Here is an 18,246-nt window from a genome sequence, read left to right as displayed (position 1 = left end):
ATTTCTGAAGCAGTACTTTTAACAGAACTAGTTCTTCCTCAACTTTTTCCTTTTCTTTTTGCTAAGAAAATTCATTTTATTGAACATAGAAACAAAAACGTTACAAGTAAGAACTAAACGAACAGTTGCAATTGCCTCTAAGTCAAGTTTAAATGACGGAAAAGAGTGGAGGGGTTACAATAATTTCTGATTGTGTGTGTGTTTTCTGGAGGGTTGTTAAGGGAACCAAAACAAAGATCTTTTTGTCTAATTGACTTGACAATGTGAACTACTCATAGTTTCCTGCATTCATTTGTATAACACATCAACTGATTAATTCTAAATTGCCATTTTTGATATATATATATATATATATACCTCATCAAAATTATTTTGATTAGACACACAAAGCAAACATTTCTTGATTTCTTCTCCACCAACTTAATTAGTTTTGATCATGCAATGGATAGTGTAAAAGTTTTACTATTTTTTATGCTATATCCCTTTCTCTGTCAACCTGCTTTCTCCTCATCCTTACCTCATTTGTGTCCCAAAGATCAAGCTCTTGCTCTTCGTATATGGACTGATGACCCGTATGGGCTTAGACTCGGGCCTTACAATTTTGAACTACTCCTAAAGAACTTGACCCAATTAAGAGAGCTTGACCTTTACTCTGTGAACATCTCTTCCAACATTCCTCTGAATTTCTCTTCTTATTTAACAACTCTACTGCTTCAACGGACGCAGTTACGTGGGGTATTGCCCGAAAGAGTTTTCCACCTTTCCAACTTAGAAAACCTTGATTTATCATACAATTCCCTAATCTACAAAGACTCTATTTGTCATCAAACTACTTGAATGGGACTATACCTTCCTGGATAATCTCTCTCCCATCACTATTTGTATTATACTTGAGAAATAACTCTTTCAGTGGCAAAATTCAGGAGTTCGAGTCAAAAATATTGTATGCAGTAGATGTAAAACAAAACCACCTGCAAGGTCCTATTCCAAAGTCACTCATAAACCATCAGGGACTATATTATCTTATCCTTTCTCAAAATAATCTCAGTGGACAGATTGCTTCAACCGTCTGCAATCTGAAAACACTGAGAGTGCTAGACTTGGGAAGCAATCATTTGAATGGAACAATCCCACATTGTTTGGTTGAGATGAGTGGTCTTGAGGTTTTGGGTTTAAACAACAATAGTCTCAGTGGAACAATTAATACAACTTTTAATACTGAAAACAAACTCATCATCATTAACTTGTACGGGAATAAGCTGAAGGGTAAAGTTCTGCCGTCGTTGATCAAACTCATCATCATTAACTTGATTTAGGCCGTCGCATCAGTATGTGGCCCGGAGGAAGTGTCACTGTATACACACACACACACATATATTCATGTACAGATACATTTAGACATATTGAGGACACTAGTTTTGAATGGTTAGGCTGTCTGTGGTCTAAGTTAATCAAACATGTATATTTGTCCAACAACACAATTTAGAATAATCTTCGGAGATGCTTCACTCGACATTATCAAACAATAGGTTCATATGTCCGCCATAACCTAGCTAGTGTTGTAGGGTCGTACTCCATTGGGGCCGTCTCATCAGTTGGTGGCCCGGAGAAAGTGTCACTACACACATAAACACACAAACATTCATGTACACTAGTGTTGAAAGGTCAGCTGATGAAAACAAACGTTAGGCTGTCTCTAGTCAAGTTCATCAAACAACACAAATTTAGACTCTTTTGGAGCATTATGCTTCACTAAACATTAAGATTGCAAGTGGCGTATCAAACAATGGATTCATTTGTCCGCCATAACCTAGCCTAGCGTTGTAGGGTCGCGCTCTATGTATGTATATATGCCAAAAAAACAAGTATAGATAGAGTTATAGAGACAGTATCCATTATGTCTAAATTCTAAATCGGCCACTGACTGACTGCACATTGATACTTATATCCCTTCTACTGGCCATTGATTCTTGTTCTTACTAATCTTTCAGGATGGCCGAATAGACTACAACGAGTTTGTAGCCCATGATGCACAAAGGAAATGCAGATTTGGGTAAGAAACGTCTGCCAAATAATTTTAACATCAGATATAGGGAAGCGATGGCTGCTTGTTGACAGGGTCGCGGTATAGGCTGTAAGATAGTTAAATTCAGAAAGCGTTACTAGTACTTAAGGTCATCGTCCTAAAATCCTGAACTCATAAAGATCAAATCCTGAATCCGCCTCTATATGTTGATACAATTATAGTCCTTTCCCTTTTGATGTATAGAAGTACACTGGGTTTAAACATATCATTTGATGCTGGCACATAGCAAATGCCAGCTCTATTTGTTTTGCCAGTTCAATGTTTAGTCCTAAAGATACAAACTATATTCATAAAGATAGGAATGTACTCTTTTGTATTATATTTCAAGTAAAGATATGTCACCGTCTCTCCTTTGTCCTTTTTTTATTTTACTACTATTGAAGAGGCTGGCTATGGACGATTTTAGGCGGGGTAGAGGTAGCCTGAAGAAATACTGGAGGGAGGTGATTAGGCATGATATGGAGCAGTTACAACTTACGTAGGACATGACCCTTGACAGTGACGGAGCCAGAATTTTCATTGAGGGAATTCAGAAGTAAATAGATGAACTAGTCGAAGGGGGTTCAACATCTACTACATATGCATAAAAAATATTTTTAACCATGTAAAAAATAATATAAAAACAGTATAATTTTTCATTGAAGGGGGCGGAGCAAAGATGGTTCCGCCACTGACCCTTGATAGGAAGGTGTGGAGGACGCAGATTAGTATAGAGGATTAGTGGGCAAGAGTTCGGCCGTAATAGTAGGAAAGAGTGCTTTATTTGTATTTACTTCTGGAGTTTCTTGTTTGTGGTGTTTCGGTGATGTCTGTGATTTCGAATAGATAGTTTATAATATTACCCTGTCGGTGTCTTGTTTACTCTATTATCTTGCAGTGTGTTATCCAATTTTGTGGTGTGCTTTTATGTTTTTTTGTTTGTTATACTGTTATCTGTCCTGAGCCGGGGGTCTATCGGAAACAACCTCTTTTCTTCATCTGAGGTAGTGATACGGACTACGTACACTTTACCCTCTTCAGACCCCACTTTGTAGGAATACACTGAGTATGTTATTGTTGTTATACTGCTAACAAAGAGGAGCCTCAGAGCAACGATAAAACCTCTATCTGACCTATATGTAACATGTTCGAGCTGTGAATCATCCATTGACACTTGTGTTGGTACAGAAAAAAAAATACTATTTTGATACGTAACAGTAGGTAGCATACATTACACCTTTTTGGGATGCGACCCTTCCCTGAATCCTTTGGATCGCGTGAACACGAGATACTTTATGCATCGAGTTGTCTTTCTTAAACTAAGTTAATTTAACCACTTGTTGGACTCACCTAATTAATTATTAACAAATCAAGAACATTATGCTAATCATTATTATACTTAAAACCATATAAAGACCAACCATAAATTGAGATGACCAAATTATTGAAATGACTAATCTTTCAATTCAATATAACAAGTTAATATCATGTTTAAGTTGGAGAATATTAGAGAATATAAATAATTGCAAACTAGCCAACTTTTAATTATGCAAATCTTAGTGGGGTGCACAAATCCTTCTTTAATTGCACTTTAAAAACTACTAATTTATCTTTATAATTGGCCCAAAATATGTCTAATCAAAGTGATTAACTTAAATAAATTGTGGTGAATGATGATAAAGTTGAATACATCCTAGTTAATTAAGGAGAAAAGTGAACTATCATTGAAACAAGAAAAAGTTTATTTTCTAGTGCTAGCAATTTATAGTAATTGCAATTAACAAACCTTCATTAAAAATTGAGATAAGCATCTAGTAACCCCCGAAGGTCCGAACTATGGCCAAAGTTATTACGACACACTTCAATTTCATAGGAATTTTACTACCCCTGAACTCAATTTTAGCGTATTTTTGTCACCCTTTTGTGCTGATGTGGCTTCTTTATTACATAAAAATGGAGCCCACATCAAAGGTGGCATATCAACTAAAGAGATGCCACGTCAGCAAAAAAAATTGACAAAAATACGCTAAAATTAGATCAATGAGGTAATAGGACCCTCGTGAAGTTAGAATGCGTCGTAACAAATTTGATCATAGTTCAGAGGGGTACTAGATGCTTTACTCTTAAAACTTTATCTGCACCTGAAATTTATATTGAATCAGTAAATATAAAATTAGTGTTTTTCATACGCACATTTATAATTTAATCGTGGTTAAAGAGTTTGTGTTCTTACTTTAAATGTTAACCGTTTAAGTTAAATTAACTAAGTTGATATAAATATCGATCAGTGGCGGACCCAGAATTTAAGAATAGTGGGTGCTTAAAAAATTTAAAAACTGAAAGAAGTAAAAAGTTAACTCGATGAGGCTCGAACTCGAGGCGTCCTTCCAATGAAAGACCTTAAGATCAACCTAAATGTCAATGCACCCACCCAACTTTTTGTTATAATAAGTGCTTTTTTAGATTTAATACCTATTTTACTATATTTTTTATGTAGTTATACCTATTTCGTATCGAGTTTAGTGGTGTCGAAGCACCCCAAAATCCTACATAGGTCCGCCCTTGATATCGACAAAACTTATTTGCTTTGCAATATTTTGATAGTCGATTTAATTAATTATCTAAGTAAATAAATGGCTTAATATCGATAGTCCTTTAAACTCGCTAGTAAATTACATTTAGACACTTAAATTATAGCTTGTTTTAATTGAACATCTGATTACATAACAAAAACATTTTATTTGAAATTATAAATGTGTGGAAAAATAATATAGGGGTAAAATAATTGACTCTAAAAATGTGAGGACAATAAACATATGATGAAAAATATGGAAGAGAGAGTAAATAAAGAAAGAAAACTAGAAAAGACATATAAAATCAATAATTGAAATGGAGAGAGAATAATGAATCCAATGCTTCAAAGATTGTGTTATAATAAATAATTATGGTAGGATTGATGGAATTTATTTAGAGGTTTCGAGTTTGAGTTTTATGAATAAATATAATTTGGTAACAAGCATCTTTTTAATAGGTTTTATATGGTGTGAATTTGAATTAGTCAAATTTCAAAGCTTGTACAGATCCTCGAGCGGAAAAATCATAGGCACAAATAGCATCGAGAAACATCCAAGAGTGTGACCTAGTGTCCAATGAAGTGAATTGAAAATATTTTCTCACTACCTAATATGTCCTAACTTTGATGGATAAAATTACCTCTAGTAGAAGATAGCAAGCATCTCGTGAAACTAATCGAGGCGAGCATAAATTGGTCTGAACACCACAACTATCAAAAACAAAAAAATACCACCAAGAGTTGTAGTGGAAGACAACGGTTCTCGTGATATTAGTCGAAATGAGAATAAGTTGGTGTGAACATTATAATTATCAAAAACCAAAAAATACCACCAAAGAGTTGTAGTGGAAGACAACAAGTATCTCATGACATTAGTCGAGGCAAGCATAAGTTGGTCTACACATCATAATTATCAAATATAAGAAAATACCACCAAGAGTTGTAGTGGAAATCAACAGGTATCTCGTGACATTAGTTGAGGCGAGCATAAGTTAGTCTAAACATTTCAATTATCAAAAACAAAAAAATACCACCAAGAGTTTAGTGGAAAACAGCAAGTATCTCGTGACATTAGTTGAGGGAGAATAAGTTAGTCTAAACCTTTCAATTATCAAAAACAAAAAAATACCACCAAGAGTTGTAGTGGAAGACAACAGATATTTCGTGATATTAGTCGAAGCGAGCATAAGTTAGTCTAAACATCACAATTATCAAAAACAAAAAAATACCTCCAAGAGTTGTAGTGGAAGACAATAAGTATCTAATGACATTAGTCGCAGCGAGCATAAGTTGGTCTGAACACTTCAATTATCAAAAACAAAAAAATACCACCAAGAGTTGTAGTGGAAGACAACATGTATCTTGCAACATTAATCGAAGCGAGCATAAATTGGTTTGAACACCATAATTATCAAGAACAAAAAAATACCACCAAGAGTTGTAGCGGAAAACAACATGTATTTCGTGACATTAATTGAGGCAAGCATAAGTCGGTCTGAACACCACAATTATCAAAACAAAGAAATACCACCAAGAGTTGTGTAGTAGAAGACAACAAGCATATCGTCACATTAATCGAGACGAGCATAAATCGGTCTGAACATCATAATCATCAAAAACAAAAGAATACCACCGAGAGTTATAGTAGAATGAATAAATATCTTCACCTCTAATCGAAATCTCGAATCAAAATTCTAAAAATGAAAAAAAATTGATAAATCATTTCTTTTATTTTGAATAGATTTTACGTCATACAAATCTGAATTAATCGATACTTTGAAAACAAAAGAAAGAAATCATAAGTACAAACAAGCAACAACAAAACAAGAGCATGAGGGATGTCAAAGCTCTTCTAGTTTGTCATTTTGGAAAGTATTGTTATGCATGAAGACAAAATATCATGTGGGTTTTAACAATTAACACCATTTATAAAAAATAAAAATAGAAATTAAAAAAAAACATTGGCCTTTTCCAATGCTCCAAAAAATTTCTATTATGGAAAATTTTCGCCTTACTTTTTTTTTTAGGTATTTATCTTTTGTTCATTTTTGTCTTGATTCTTTGGTACAAATGGAGAAAATTAAAAAGGAAAAATAACATAAATATATATATCTTTAACTTATTATATTTACATAAATCTTCATTCTTATAAGTAATTATTTTCGTTCGATGTATCGGGAGCTAATTATATATCTCGATAGATCAAAAATTTAAAAAAATATATCGGGAACTAATGATGCATCTCTATAAAGAAAAAGATATATCTTTATTGGACATCTTATGTATCTCGACAGATCTAAAATTAAAAAAAAAATATCGATAGTTAATTATGTATCTTTATAAAGGAAAAAATGTATCTTCATTCGATGTGTCGGAAACTAATTATATATCTTGACAGATCCAAATCGAGATTTTCAATAATCATGCAAAAGATCAAAATCTTCTGTAATTAAACTTTAAATCATTGAAATTTATGTTGTTTGGCTAACCAAAAATGCTTAGGGATTATTTAGTTTGTGGACAAAATTATGCAAGAATTATAATAAAAGTATATATTTTTTATACTATAAATCTTTACCATTTTTCTTTATTTTTAAAGTTAAGAATAAAATAGTAACGAATCAAGGTCATTATAGCATTTTATATAAGCTTTGAGCATAGCCAAATGGAATTATTTCAAATAATAGTATATTATTCATATTTCCTCCTAAAATGGAATCTTTGTTTCCTCTTTTAATATAAAATAAAATATATATTCTCTATTTTTTTAATTTTTTTTTCGGCTTGATGTTCGGTACTTATATTTGAGTTTCGACTAATTTAAATCACGCATGCAGAACTCATTCTAGGATGACATTTTCAATATTATTTTTGTTATATTCCGTGCTCAAATTCGAGACTTCTAATTAAGAGTAGAAATTCCACCATTGCACGATAATCCTACATAAAAAAATTAAATTTTATTTTTAAAAAGAAAATTATTAATTTATTGATTTTTAAATACAATGTATTGCACACAAGATCCCATACTTTCTAAATTCTTCCCAAAACGGAGAAAATGATTTGAACCAAAACTTAACGGCTGAGATGGATTCAAACTTAACTGATCCACCGTTGGATCAAAGTCCCGGCACGTTCTGACAGCTCACACCGAAAAACGGCTGTTGATTGTGAGGCCCATTAGAAGAAACGTGGGACCCAATCACGTTCTATAATTGTGCCACGTGGACACTTCTAAAATCAAACTCATTTTTTCACTTTTTTTTCGAAGTATCTATGTTGAAACTCGATTATTTTGAATTCACGTTGAAAAGTTTGAGTTTGGTACTTATTTTGGAGTTAAGGAGAATCTTGGAAAAACTGGTAAAGTTGTTGTCATGTGATTAAAAAGTTACGTGTTCAAGCTTTGTAAATAGCCTCTAGCGAAAATACAAGATAAAGTTGCGTGCGATACACCTTTGTAGTGGGTCCTTTTTCAGACCCTACACGTAGTAGGAACTTTAGTGCACCGGGCTATCCTTTTACCTATTTTGGAGCTCAATTATTTTGGATTCATGTTGAAAAATTCGAGTCCGATATCTATTTCGAAGCTCAGTTATTATGGATTCATGTAAAAAAATTTGAGTCCGACACCTATTTTGAAGCTAGATTATGTTGGATTCATGTTGAAAAATTTAAGTCCGATATCTATTTTGAAGCTCGATTATTATGGATTCATGTAAAAAAGTTTGAGTCCGATACTTATTTTGAAGCTCAGTTATTATGGATTCATGTTGAAAAATTTGAGTTCGTTATCTATTTCGGAGCTCAGTTATTATGGATTGATGTAAAAAAATTCGAGTCTGATACCAATTTTGAAGATCGATTATTTTAGATTCATGTTGAAATGTTTGAGTCCGGTACCTAACTCAATTATTTTGGATTCATATTAAAAAGCTTGAGTTCGGTATCTATTTTGATGCTCAATTATAATGGATTTATGTCTAAAAATTCGAGGCCGATTTCTATTTTGAAGCTCAATTATTTTAGATTTACGTTAAAAAGTTTTATGAGACGATTTTAAAATTTGTTTCTTTTATTTTGTTACAGCAAACCTTTCAATAACAATCATTCGATTTCTATAACAAATATTTCATCATTACAATCATATTCTATGCAAAATCGATGATCTTTACGTTATGTTATATTATATGTTTCTATATAGTAAGTATTGTACAAAAAAAGTTGGCATATTTGAACAACATCAACTATTTTTTATTTTATAAGAAGGCAACATAGGCTCTTTTTGTTGTATAAGTTTGTAAATTTTTTATTTTCATTTTTTCAAAATTTGAAAGATATATTCAATACTTGCTTTAAGATTCGATTAATTTAAATTTGTATCAGAAAGTTTTACTTTAGAGGATAAAAGTTTTCTATTAAAAGTGACTTTATTCTTAGGACTCAAAATCGAGATCACAGGTTAAAAATAGAGCCATATCATCGCACTACAATATTCATTAATGGTAAAAGAAAAAAAGGTAAGAAAATACTACATATTTTAAGAAAAATTACATAATACCACAGTTTATTTTTACTAAACCACATAAAATTTTTGCCATTTTTATTAAACCTAAAATAAAAAAAATAAAAAAAAGTCGGATACATCTACAAAATCATAAAATTTTAAATACTTACATAATTTTAATTATGTATCTCACTTTGATCTAATTAATGTATTATGTATCTCGATCAAATAATCTCAGAAATAGATGTATCTTAGTAATCAAAATTATGTATCTGAATGCTAATTATGTATTCGAAAATTATAAAAATAAGGAATAGTTTGTAATTTAGCGAATAATAGGGATAAAGAGTAATTAGAGATTAACTTATTGAAATTTATGTAAGTTTTACAACATTTTAAGAGGAAATATATTGGAAAAAAGGATTATTGTAATCATCAAATTACTCATTTGTTTACAAGTCATATTATTTCATGATAATATTATGTCAAAACTATGTAAATTTGCTAAAAGGAATTGTGGTACAAAATTTTGTCATCTATTAATTGACTTTTATTAAATTCTAATAAAAGAAACTATCAACTCAATAAAATATTGGTGTCAAACATTTTTACTCTATTTATTCCAAAAGGAAAATGTACAATTACTAACTTCTTAGTAGATAAGATTTTGATGAGACTTGGCATTATTACTTCATATAGAAAGTTTCATAGTATGTGTAAATCTTCAATATAAATAAAAAAATTAGATTAGTTTATCGATATTTATTGGTCTGATTAATCTGAATTTATGTTAGCGAAAAAGATTTGAAATATACTTAAACTTGACGAAATTTGTTGTAACACGCCTCAACTTTGTGGAGGTCCTATGATCCCTCGACTATTTATTATCGTATTTCATTGGCATATATTTTCCCAGCTGGACCATTGTGTGAATACACGTATACTAAGTGTGTGAGGGTCTGAAGTGGCTCAATTGAAGGCATAACTTTTTCTTATATTAACCATGATTTTTTTTATTTTTAAGACTTGAAACTGAGACATCTGAAGGATTTACTTAATTCACTGTGATAGATCTCTTGTTGTAAGCATGTTATTGAATCATTAATAAAAAATAAAATAATTGATTAACAATCAAACAATCACACAAATCATACAATTAATTTATTAGATTAAGATATTATTATAGTGATAGGATTCCTTGTTTTCTTAGGATTCTTTTGTCATCAAATAGTATGACCACAGTAATTAGAAAATTTGCAAGACCATGTCCAAAAAAATGAAAGGATTGACTAATTAAATATTGACTAATCAAAAGTTTCAATTTTTAATTTATGAAAATAAAAAAATTATTGATATTGTGGATCCTATAATGTGCGAATTTAAATTTAGCTGAACTTATATTGTGTTAATTAATTTAATCAAATTCTAATGCGATTATCGGATAGAAAAACAAAAAATATTTAGATTTTTTTCTTCAAAAAGCTTTTCATAATCCTCTTGAAAAGGATATTAGATTACCACTAATGTGTTCTCCACATGCTGACTTTTGGAGCAAAATTAATTATAACTGAAAAAATTACCCATTAATGGAGACAATAATCAAATTCTCATATTAGTTGTTCAGCTTGTTCAGCTTATTATAAATGAATGTTTCCAATTATACTATTATAATGGATGGATAGCTCTCCATCAATATGTCTGATTTTCCTGTCTTCATTTACTTCTCTTATCTGCTTTATCAGCTATTTTTTTTTGTAATTTTAATTATGTGATCTCTAATTATTACTATCTAATAAGAGGCAAAAGTCTGGAGAAGTAGGCAGCTCTCCGTCAACATTTCTACTTCTCCTGCCTGCTTCATCAGCTGCTTCCTCCGTGATTTTGTTATATCATCTCAAATTAATTATTTATGTATTAGAAAATTAATAATATTTAAAATAGACATTTATGACATGTCTGCTTCAGCTATTTTACCCATGTATTTTTGTATAATAATTTTGTTGTATCATTTCTGATTAGAAATGTTTGTTTCACTATTTCAATCATGATTTTATTATGTCACTCCTAATTAATGATTATGACCATTTAAATTTTTTCAAAAGTATTTTTTATAATAATTTTGTTGTATCGCTTATTAGTTGTTATGAGTCATTAAAACATGTCAGTTTCGCTGCTTCAATCGTAATTTTACTATATCACCCATAATTAATTATTATGATCATCTAAGAATTTGAAAATTACATAAAAAGTATTATAAATTACAATAGTCAATAGTTAGCAACTTAAAATATCTAAAAAAAAAAAATTATATATTTTTAAAAAATATTATAAATCACAATAATTAAAATAAACTTTTTTAAAATATTTGTTGGGTCCGTGCCTTGCACAGGCTATTAGTAATTCTAATACAAGATACTAGTTAGGTTTTAGGTTTCCAAAGAAGAAAATTCACTATGCTAAAGTTTTGACTGTATATTTTGAATTATATTTAAAAAATTTATCTTCAAATACTATTTGATCATAAAATTTAATCAAATTTTGACAATCCACATTCAAGTAAAATGCATTCAAATGCAATTTCAAATTTCAACAATCATGATTTCAAAGAAAAAATCCACTAAGCTAAAGTTTGACTATAAATTTTGGATTATGTTTAAAATATTTATCTTTAAATACTATTTAGGTATAAAATTTAATCAAATTTTGACAATTCACGTCAAAGTAAAATGCATTCAAACACAATTTCAAATTTTAAAAATCATAACTATTAAAGTTTCAAGCTTTGAAAGCAGCTTCTGATAGAAATACAAGATAAGATTACGTACAATACATCTTTGTGGTGAGACTCTTCTCGAACACTGTATATAACAATAGTTTTAATAGATCATACTATTTTTTTTAAAAAAAATTCATGACTTCAACTCAATTTTTAAAATTATAAGTCTCAATTTCAAAATCTACGACCAAGCAGGGCTAATACAAAAGAAAAAAGTTAATGATTATTTTAGTCACTTACCAAATTGAAAAGGAAAAAAAAAAAATTCTAACTTGCCTTTAATTTTTTGAACTGCCATTACACCACTATCTTCTCTCTTTCTGTCCTTAGTGTCTACTATTTGTAACCAACTTTACATTCCAAAGTAAGCATTTTGAATTCTTGAATCATAATTGATTTGTACCATTTCAAACAAAAGCACTAATTTTGTACCTAAAAGTCCTAGACAAAAGGTACAATCTTGCTACTTTGGTTTTCAAGACTGTAACTTTACTCAAATTGTGTATTCATTTTTGTTGGATCTTTGCATTTTCTTGCCTTTTCTAGGTTTTTATGATGTGGGGTTTCCATTTTTTGCTTGTTGGAAGTGTGATTTGGTTACCCTTTATTCCTTGTTTGGTTGGTTCTTGAATTGTTTGTTGAATTTAGAGTGTCAAGTTTCTTGATTTTTGGAAATTGTCATATGGGGTATGTTTCTTTGTCATCATATTTATATGTTTGTCATTTTGGTTACTTTACATTCCAAAGTAAGCATTTTGAATTCTTGAATCATAATTGATTTGTACTATTTCAACAAAAAACACAAATTTTGTACCTTAAGTCCTAGACAAAGGGTATAATCTTGCCACTTTGGTTTTCAAGAATGTACCTTTACTCAAATTTTGTATTCATTTCTGTTGGATCTTTGCATTTTTTGCTTCTTGGAAGTGGGATTTGGTTACCCTTTATGCCTTGTTTGGTTGGTTCTTGAATTGTTAGTTGAATTTACAGTGTCAAGTTTCTTGATTGTTGAAAACTGTCCTTCATTTTCTTACTTTTAAAGGATTTTATGATGTGGGGTTTCCTTTTTTTTGCTTCTTGGAAGTGTGATTTGGTTACTCTTTATGCCTTCTTTGGTTGGTTCTTGAATTGTTAGTTGAATTTACAGTGTCAAGTTTCTTACTTTTGTAGGATTTTATGAGGTGGGGGTTCCATTTTTGGCTTCTTAGAGGTGGGATTTGGTTACCCTTTATTGCCTTGTTTGGTTGGTTCTTGAATTGTTTGTTGAGTTTACAGTGTCAAGTTTCTTACTTTTATGGGATTTTATGTGGGGTTTCCATTTTTTTTGCTTCTTGGAAGTGGAATTTGGTTAGTTTTTAGGCACTGTTTGGTTGGTTCTTGAATTGTTTGGTTGAATTTTACAGTGTCAAGGTTCTTGATTTTGGAAATTGTCATTCATTTTCTTACTTTTTAGGATTTTATGCTGTGGGGTGTGTTTCTTTTTCATCATATTCATGTGCTTTCTCATTTGTAACCAACTTTACATTCCAAAGTGAGCATTTTGAATTCTTGAGTCATAATTGATTTGTATCAAAAGCACAAATTTTGCCACCAATCAGCACTCAAAACCCCCCAAGGACAAAAGGTGCTATTCACTCTTTTGCTACTTTGGTTTTTCAAGAATGTACCTTTCACTGTATTTTTACTCTAAGTCTTGTTTTCATTTCTGTTGGATCTTTGTATTTGCTTACTTTTTATAGGATTTTCTTTCTTAGAAGTGGGATTTAGTTACCCTTTATGCTTTGTTTGGTTAGTTCTTGAATAATTAGTTGAATTTACAGTGTCAAGATTCTTGATTGTTGAAAATTGTCATATGGAGTGTGTTGAAAATTGGTTGGTTCTTGAATAGTTTGTTGAATTTACAGTTTTCTTACTTTTTATAAGATTTTATGAGGTGAGAATTCCAACTTCTGCTTTCTGGAAGTGGGATATGGTTACCTTTTAGGCACTGTTTGTTTGTTGAATTTACAGTGTCAAGTTTCTTGAATGTTTGAAAATTGTCATATGGGGTGTGTTTCTTTTTCATCATACTTATGTGTGTTTTGTCATTTTATTACTTTTTATAGGATTTTATGAGGTGGATACTCCATTTTTTTGTTTCTGTGAAGTGGGATTTGGTTACTCTTTATGCCTTGTTTGGTCGGTTCTTGAATTGTTAGTGGAATTTATAGTGTCAAGTTTCGTACTTTTTATAGGATTTTATGAGGTAGGTATTTGATTCTTGGAAGTTTGATTTGGTTAACCTTTATAACTTGTTTGGTTGGTTCTTGAATTGTTTGTTGAATTTACAGTGTCATGTTTCTTGATTGTTGGTAAATTGTCATATGGGTGTGCTTCTTTTATATCACATTTATGTGTTTTGTCATTTTCTTTGAAGATTTTTTGAGAAGAAAGTGACTTGTTTGTGAAATTCTTTGAAGAAAGTGACTTTTTTGGTGGTGGTGAAAAATTGGATTTTGCGGTTTGTCTAGTTTTACTTATAGTTTGCTAATTCCAATTAAAGTTTCAATTTTTTCTTTGTGTTACTCAGATATTTCGGATAAATGGAGTCTGAAAATGGGGTTCCAGTTGAAGAGGAAAAGATTGTTGTGACCGAAAAGAATTTGGATATGAGTAAGGAGGAGGAGAATGTGAGTGAAACAAAAGCCAATGCAAATGAGGAGAAGGTTAATGAAGAACTTAATGTATCTGTAGTCAAAACTGAGCTGCCTCGAAATGCTCCGAAGAGCAAAGGGTCAAGTCAAAAAAAGCTTGCTGCTAATGGAACTTCAAAGAATAATAAGATGGCGAAAGATCAGGCTAGTTTAAGAGGCATAGCTGCATTGGCTCGTTCGAATAAGGCGAGTCAATCACAAAGCCTGTCGTTCCCGGCACGAGGTGTTAGTTCTGATGTAATGAGGAAGAGCATTGATGTGTATCCGAAGAAATCGGATGGCAAGGAAGTGAAGACAAATGGGGTTAAGAATGAGACTTCACTTTCGAAGGGATCATCGGCTTCTAGTAGTAGGGGTGTATTTGGTGGAGTCTTGAAGAACGCAAACGCAAATGGAGGTGTTGCAACCAGCAGAAGAACAACCATTGCAGTTGTCCCGAGTCTCCGTCAGTCTATGGTATCAATCCTCGTAATATATTTGCATTTGCCTTGTTTAGTGGATGGTTTATCTCACTGTGTCTCTAACCTGTTTCCCTTTTCTTCTCAGTCGGGGAAGCCTCTTTCAGCCAATGGAACTGTAAAGAAAGCTACATCTGAAGTGTAAGTGAATTTGTTGTTTTGCAATTGCAATGAATTTTTTTTTGGTCTACGCTTGTTTCGCTTAAAGATGAAATTTTTAGTTTATATTATGTTTCATTTGCAAAGAATTTTTATTCAGTTAAGATATTTCGTTGTACTGCAGATCGAATGACGAAAACAAGAAACCTACTAAAGCTGCATTGCCTATTAAAGAGGAGGAGGATGCTCGTTCTACTACTTCCTCGTACTGCTTTTGTTTCTGCACTACTTTCATACTGTCGTTCGGTTGATTGTTCATCATCTTTCATGTCTTAGGCCAATTAACTCTACTCCTTTTGTTTCTGTTGTTACCAGGAGTACCACTCCTCGTGGGCAACGAAGGGCCAGTATTGCTGGATTTTCCTTCAGGTTGGAAGAACGTGCCGAAAAGCGGAAGGAGGTCTGTAGTCTTGCAGTTTCTTTTTTTTGTTTACCAATGAGGGAATGCAATTTATATGCAACGCTAAGTAGTGCAAGGTTTCTTTCTTTGTTAGTTCTTGGCGAAGATAGAAGAGAAGATACAGGCAAAGGAAGAGGAAAAGAACAACTTGCAAGCAAAATCGAAGGTTAGTTGGAAAAATATTAGGATTTCCCGGTTAGCTATTTAAGATCTATTCTCGCTTAAGCGTTTTTTTTTTTCTTTTTGGAATTTCGGATTTGATGCAGGAAAACCAAGAGGCGGAGATAAAGCAATTGCGGAAGAGCTTGACATTTAAAGCAACACCAATGCCAAACTTCTACAAGGAACCCCCTCCAAAAGCTGAACTCAGGAAGGTAAAGTATTGATCTTAGATCTCACCCCTGTTGACGCGCTCTGGTTCGTTACTTTTATATAACACATTAATGTGTTAGATTTGGCGTAAAACATTTGAGCTGAGGGTTTTTCGGAAAGAACCTCTACTATCCCACAAAGGTAAGGGAAAGGTCTGTATACATCCTCCCTCCCTAGAACCCTCTTATGGGACTACACTGGGTATGTTGTTGTTGTTGTGTTAGCATTGGTGTCCTCTCGCGGGAAAACCTTCATATTCTGCATGACTTGACATGACAAAATTGTAGTGTGAGAGCTTCAGAAATTAACAAGACGTAGTTTCTAGTAGAGCATTTTTTACCTTAGAAAATTCTTTCGAGATAGTAGATCATAATGATGGCATAGACATTGGCCATTAAGAGGATCCATCCCACTGCCCCTGATAGTATGACCTCTCGGAACGGCATAGGCATTGTGGCCGCCTTGGGGATCCACCCCACTACCCAGACAGGATGGGGCATTGGGAGCGCTAGATGCAAGAAACGCGCATGGATAGAGTTTTCAGTATAACTTTGCATTTGTTCTAGGATGTCTGTCTACACGTTCAAGTTCCCCATCACGTTTCCCAATTGTCACATCTTTCTGATCGATGCTTGATTGCAAACCTGGTGAGAGAACTGGTATTTGAAATATGGAAACGATGTGCCTCCAGGCTCCATCTAATGTAATTACGTATCATCAGTAGGCTTTCGATGATACAAATTCTTGACCACAATGAGCAGAGCTAACAAAAAGATTCTGATTTTCTCTACTGTGATTTTTAAGCATCTTTGTGCTTGTCTCTCGATATCAAAACCGAAATGGGGCACTCACTTATGGATCTTTTTTCCTCTGAAAATGTCATTATAGGTAGCATCGTACATTAACAGCCATCAATGAATAAGTAGTTATGCATTTTCTACGATACCTGAAAACTGTTGTACAAATATCTAAGAATGAAGCATATTTGTTTTCTTCAAATGACCCCTTGGGAGATAAGGATATCGTTCAACAGTCGATGTATTCATCTAACCATATGGTTGTTCCTCCTCCATTCTCCACATTTACTTATACGCGTCTCAGAGTAACATTTTGATTACCACATATGCTAACAGAGTTAGCATGTTACGACTCATCATGATATTCTTGTCCTGTACAGATACCGACAACCCGTGCTGTATCTCCTAAGCTTGGAAGAAACAAAAACTCCACATCTACAACCAACAGCTCTGAAAGTGGAGGTTCGTCTTTCAGTCCAAGAGTTGTCAAAGAACAGGTAAAGTCACCCCGAGCTTTGCTGTCAGCTAGCGATAAAGTTACCGGTGTTTCAAAAGGAGGGAAGCCTGTTGACACCAAGAGGCCAATGAAAAGTTCCTCAACTACTAAAGTTAAAGGGAAAGCTGTCGTAACAAAACCAAAAACCGCTGCAGTGAAGGGGTCGGATGAGAACATTTGTGAAGAGAAAACACAAGAAATGCAGGTCAAAACTGACTATGCCCAAGAAAAGTCCGAGATGAATCCACCAGCAGTCGACAATGCACAGCAATCGCCAAACATTGTTGTTATGCCATCAGCTCAAGTCACTGTTGAAGGTTAATGAAGTTCTAAAACGCGCTGCATTCATATCTATATTATAGGTTTCTCTTTTTGAGGTCTCTGAAAAATTATGCTTCATTTAGTTGTGAATACATTGTTGTATGTTTGTGTTTACAAGTTATATGTATATGTTTGTTCAAATTCATTCGATATATGTTCTTTCTATCTAAGTACTTTTCAATACAAGATGTATCATTATGCTTGAATGACTATGCCACTCTGTGATGATCATAGAATATTTTGGAGTAACTGGTAAAGTTGCTGCCATGTGATCGAGAGTTCACGGATTCAAGCCTTGGAAACAGCCTCTCGCAGAAATGCAAGCTAAGGCCGCGTACAATACACCCTTGTGGTGGGGCTCTTACTCGGACCCTGCGTATAGCGGGAGCTTTAGTGCATCGGGCTGCTTCATCCATTTTGAGCAAATAGGCTATATGCCATGTGCCTTTGATAGATTGGTTGTTAGAACTCATGACAGATCACCAAGAGTTTAATACAAAAATCGATTATATGAATTCTTATTGATCATGTTTCGTCATTCAAATATAGTTTGTTTACAAACAAAATAGGTTTTTAGACTACAAATTACAAAAGTATCTTTTTTACGTATAAAATTTCGTGTCTAATCAA

The 18,246-nt window shown here is 32.6% G+C and overlaps 1 protein-coding gene across 7 annotated transcripts; it reads left to right on the top strand.

Annotated features, from left to right (window-relative positions):
* Window positions 1-12,044: 12,044 nt before the first annotated feature.
* LOC107845753 (protein WVD2-like 4) lies at window positions 12,045-17,766 on the top strand. 7 transcript variants are annotated; one of them, XM_047394381.1, is made up of 9 exons: window positions 12,181-12,372; window positions 13,091-13,130; window positions 14,490-15,069; window positions 15,160-15,212; window positions 15,355-15,435; window positions 15,546-15,630; window positions 15,725-15,796; window positions 15,897-16,004; window positions 17,180-17,766. In XM_047394381.1, the coding sequence occupies exons 3-9, from the start codon at window positions 14,503-14,505 to the stop codon at window positions 17,615-17,617; spliced, it is 1,404 nt and encodes a 467-aa protein (XP_047250337.1). In that variant the 5' UTR covers window positions 12,181-12,372; window positions 13,091-13,130; window positions 14,490-14,502; the 3' UTR covers window positions 17,618-17,766. The 7 variants fall into 7 exon arrangements, with proteins under 7 accessions (XP_016545720.1, XP_016545727.1, XP_047250337.1 ...); XM_016690234.2 differs by lacking the exon at window positions 13,091-13,130 and having other exon boundaries at window positions 12,045-12,372; XM_016690241.2 differs by lacking the exon at window positions 13,091-13,130 and having other exon boundaries at window positions 12,146-12,284.
* Window positions 17,767-18,246: the final 480 nt, after the last annotated feature.

This window comes from Capsicum annuum, chromosome 8 (genome assembly GCF_002878395.1).
Source record: "Capsicum annuum cultivar UCD-10X-F1 chromosome 8, UCD10Xv1.1, whole genome shotgun sequence".
Lineage (NCBI taxonomy): Eukaryota > Viridiplantae > Streptophyta > Magnoliopsida > Solanales > Solanaceae > Capsicum > Capsicum annuum.
Note: the sequence above shows the minus strand (reverse complement) of the source record. Positions and strands in the feature narration are given on the sequence as shown.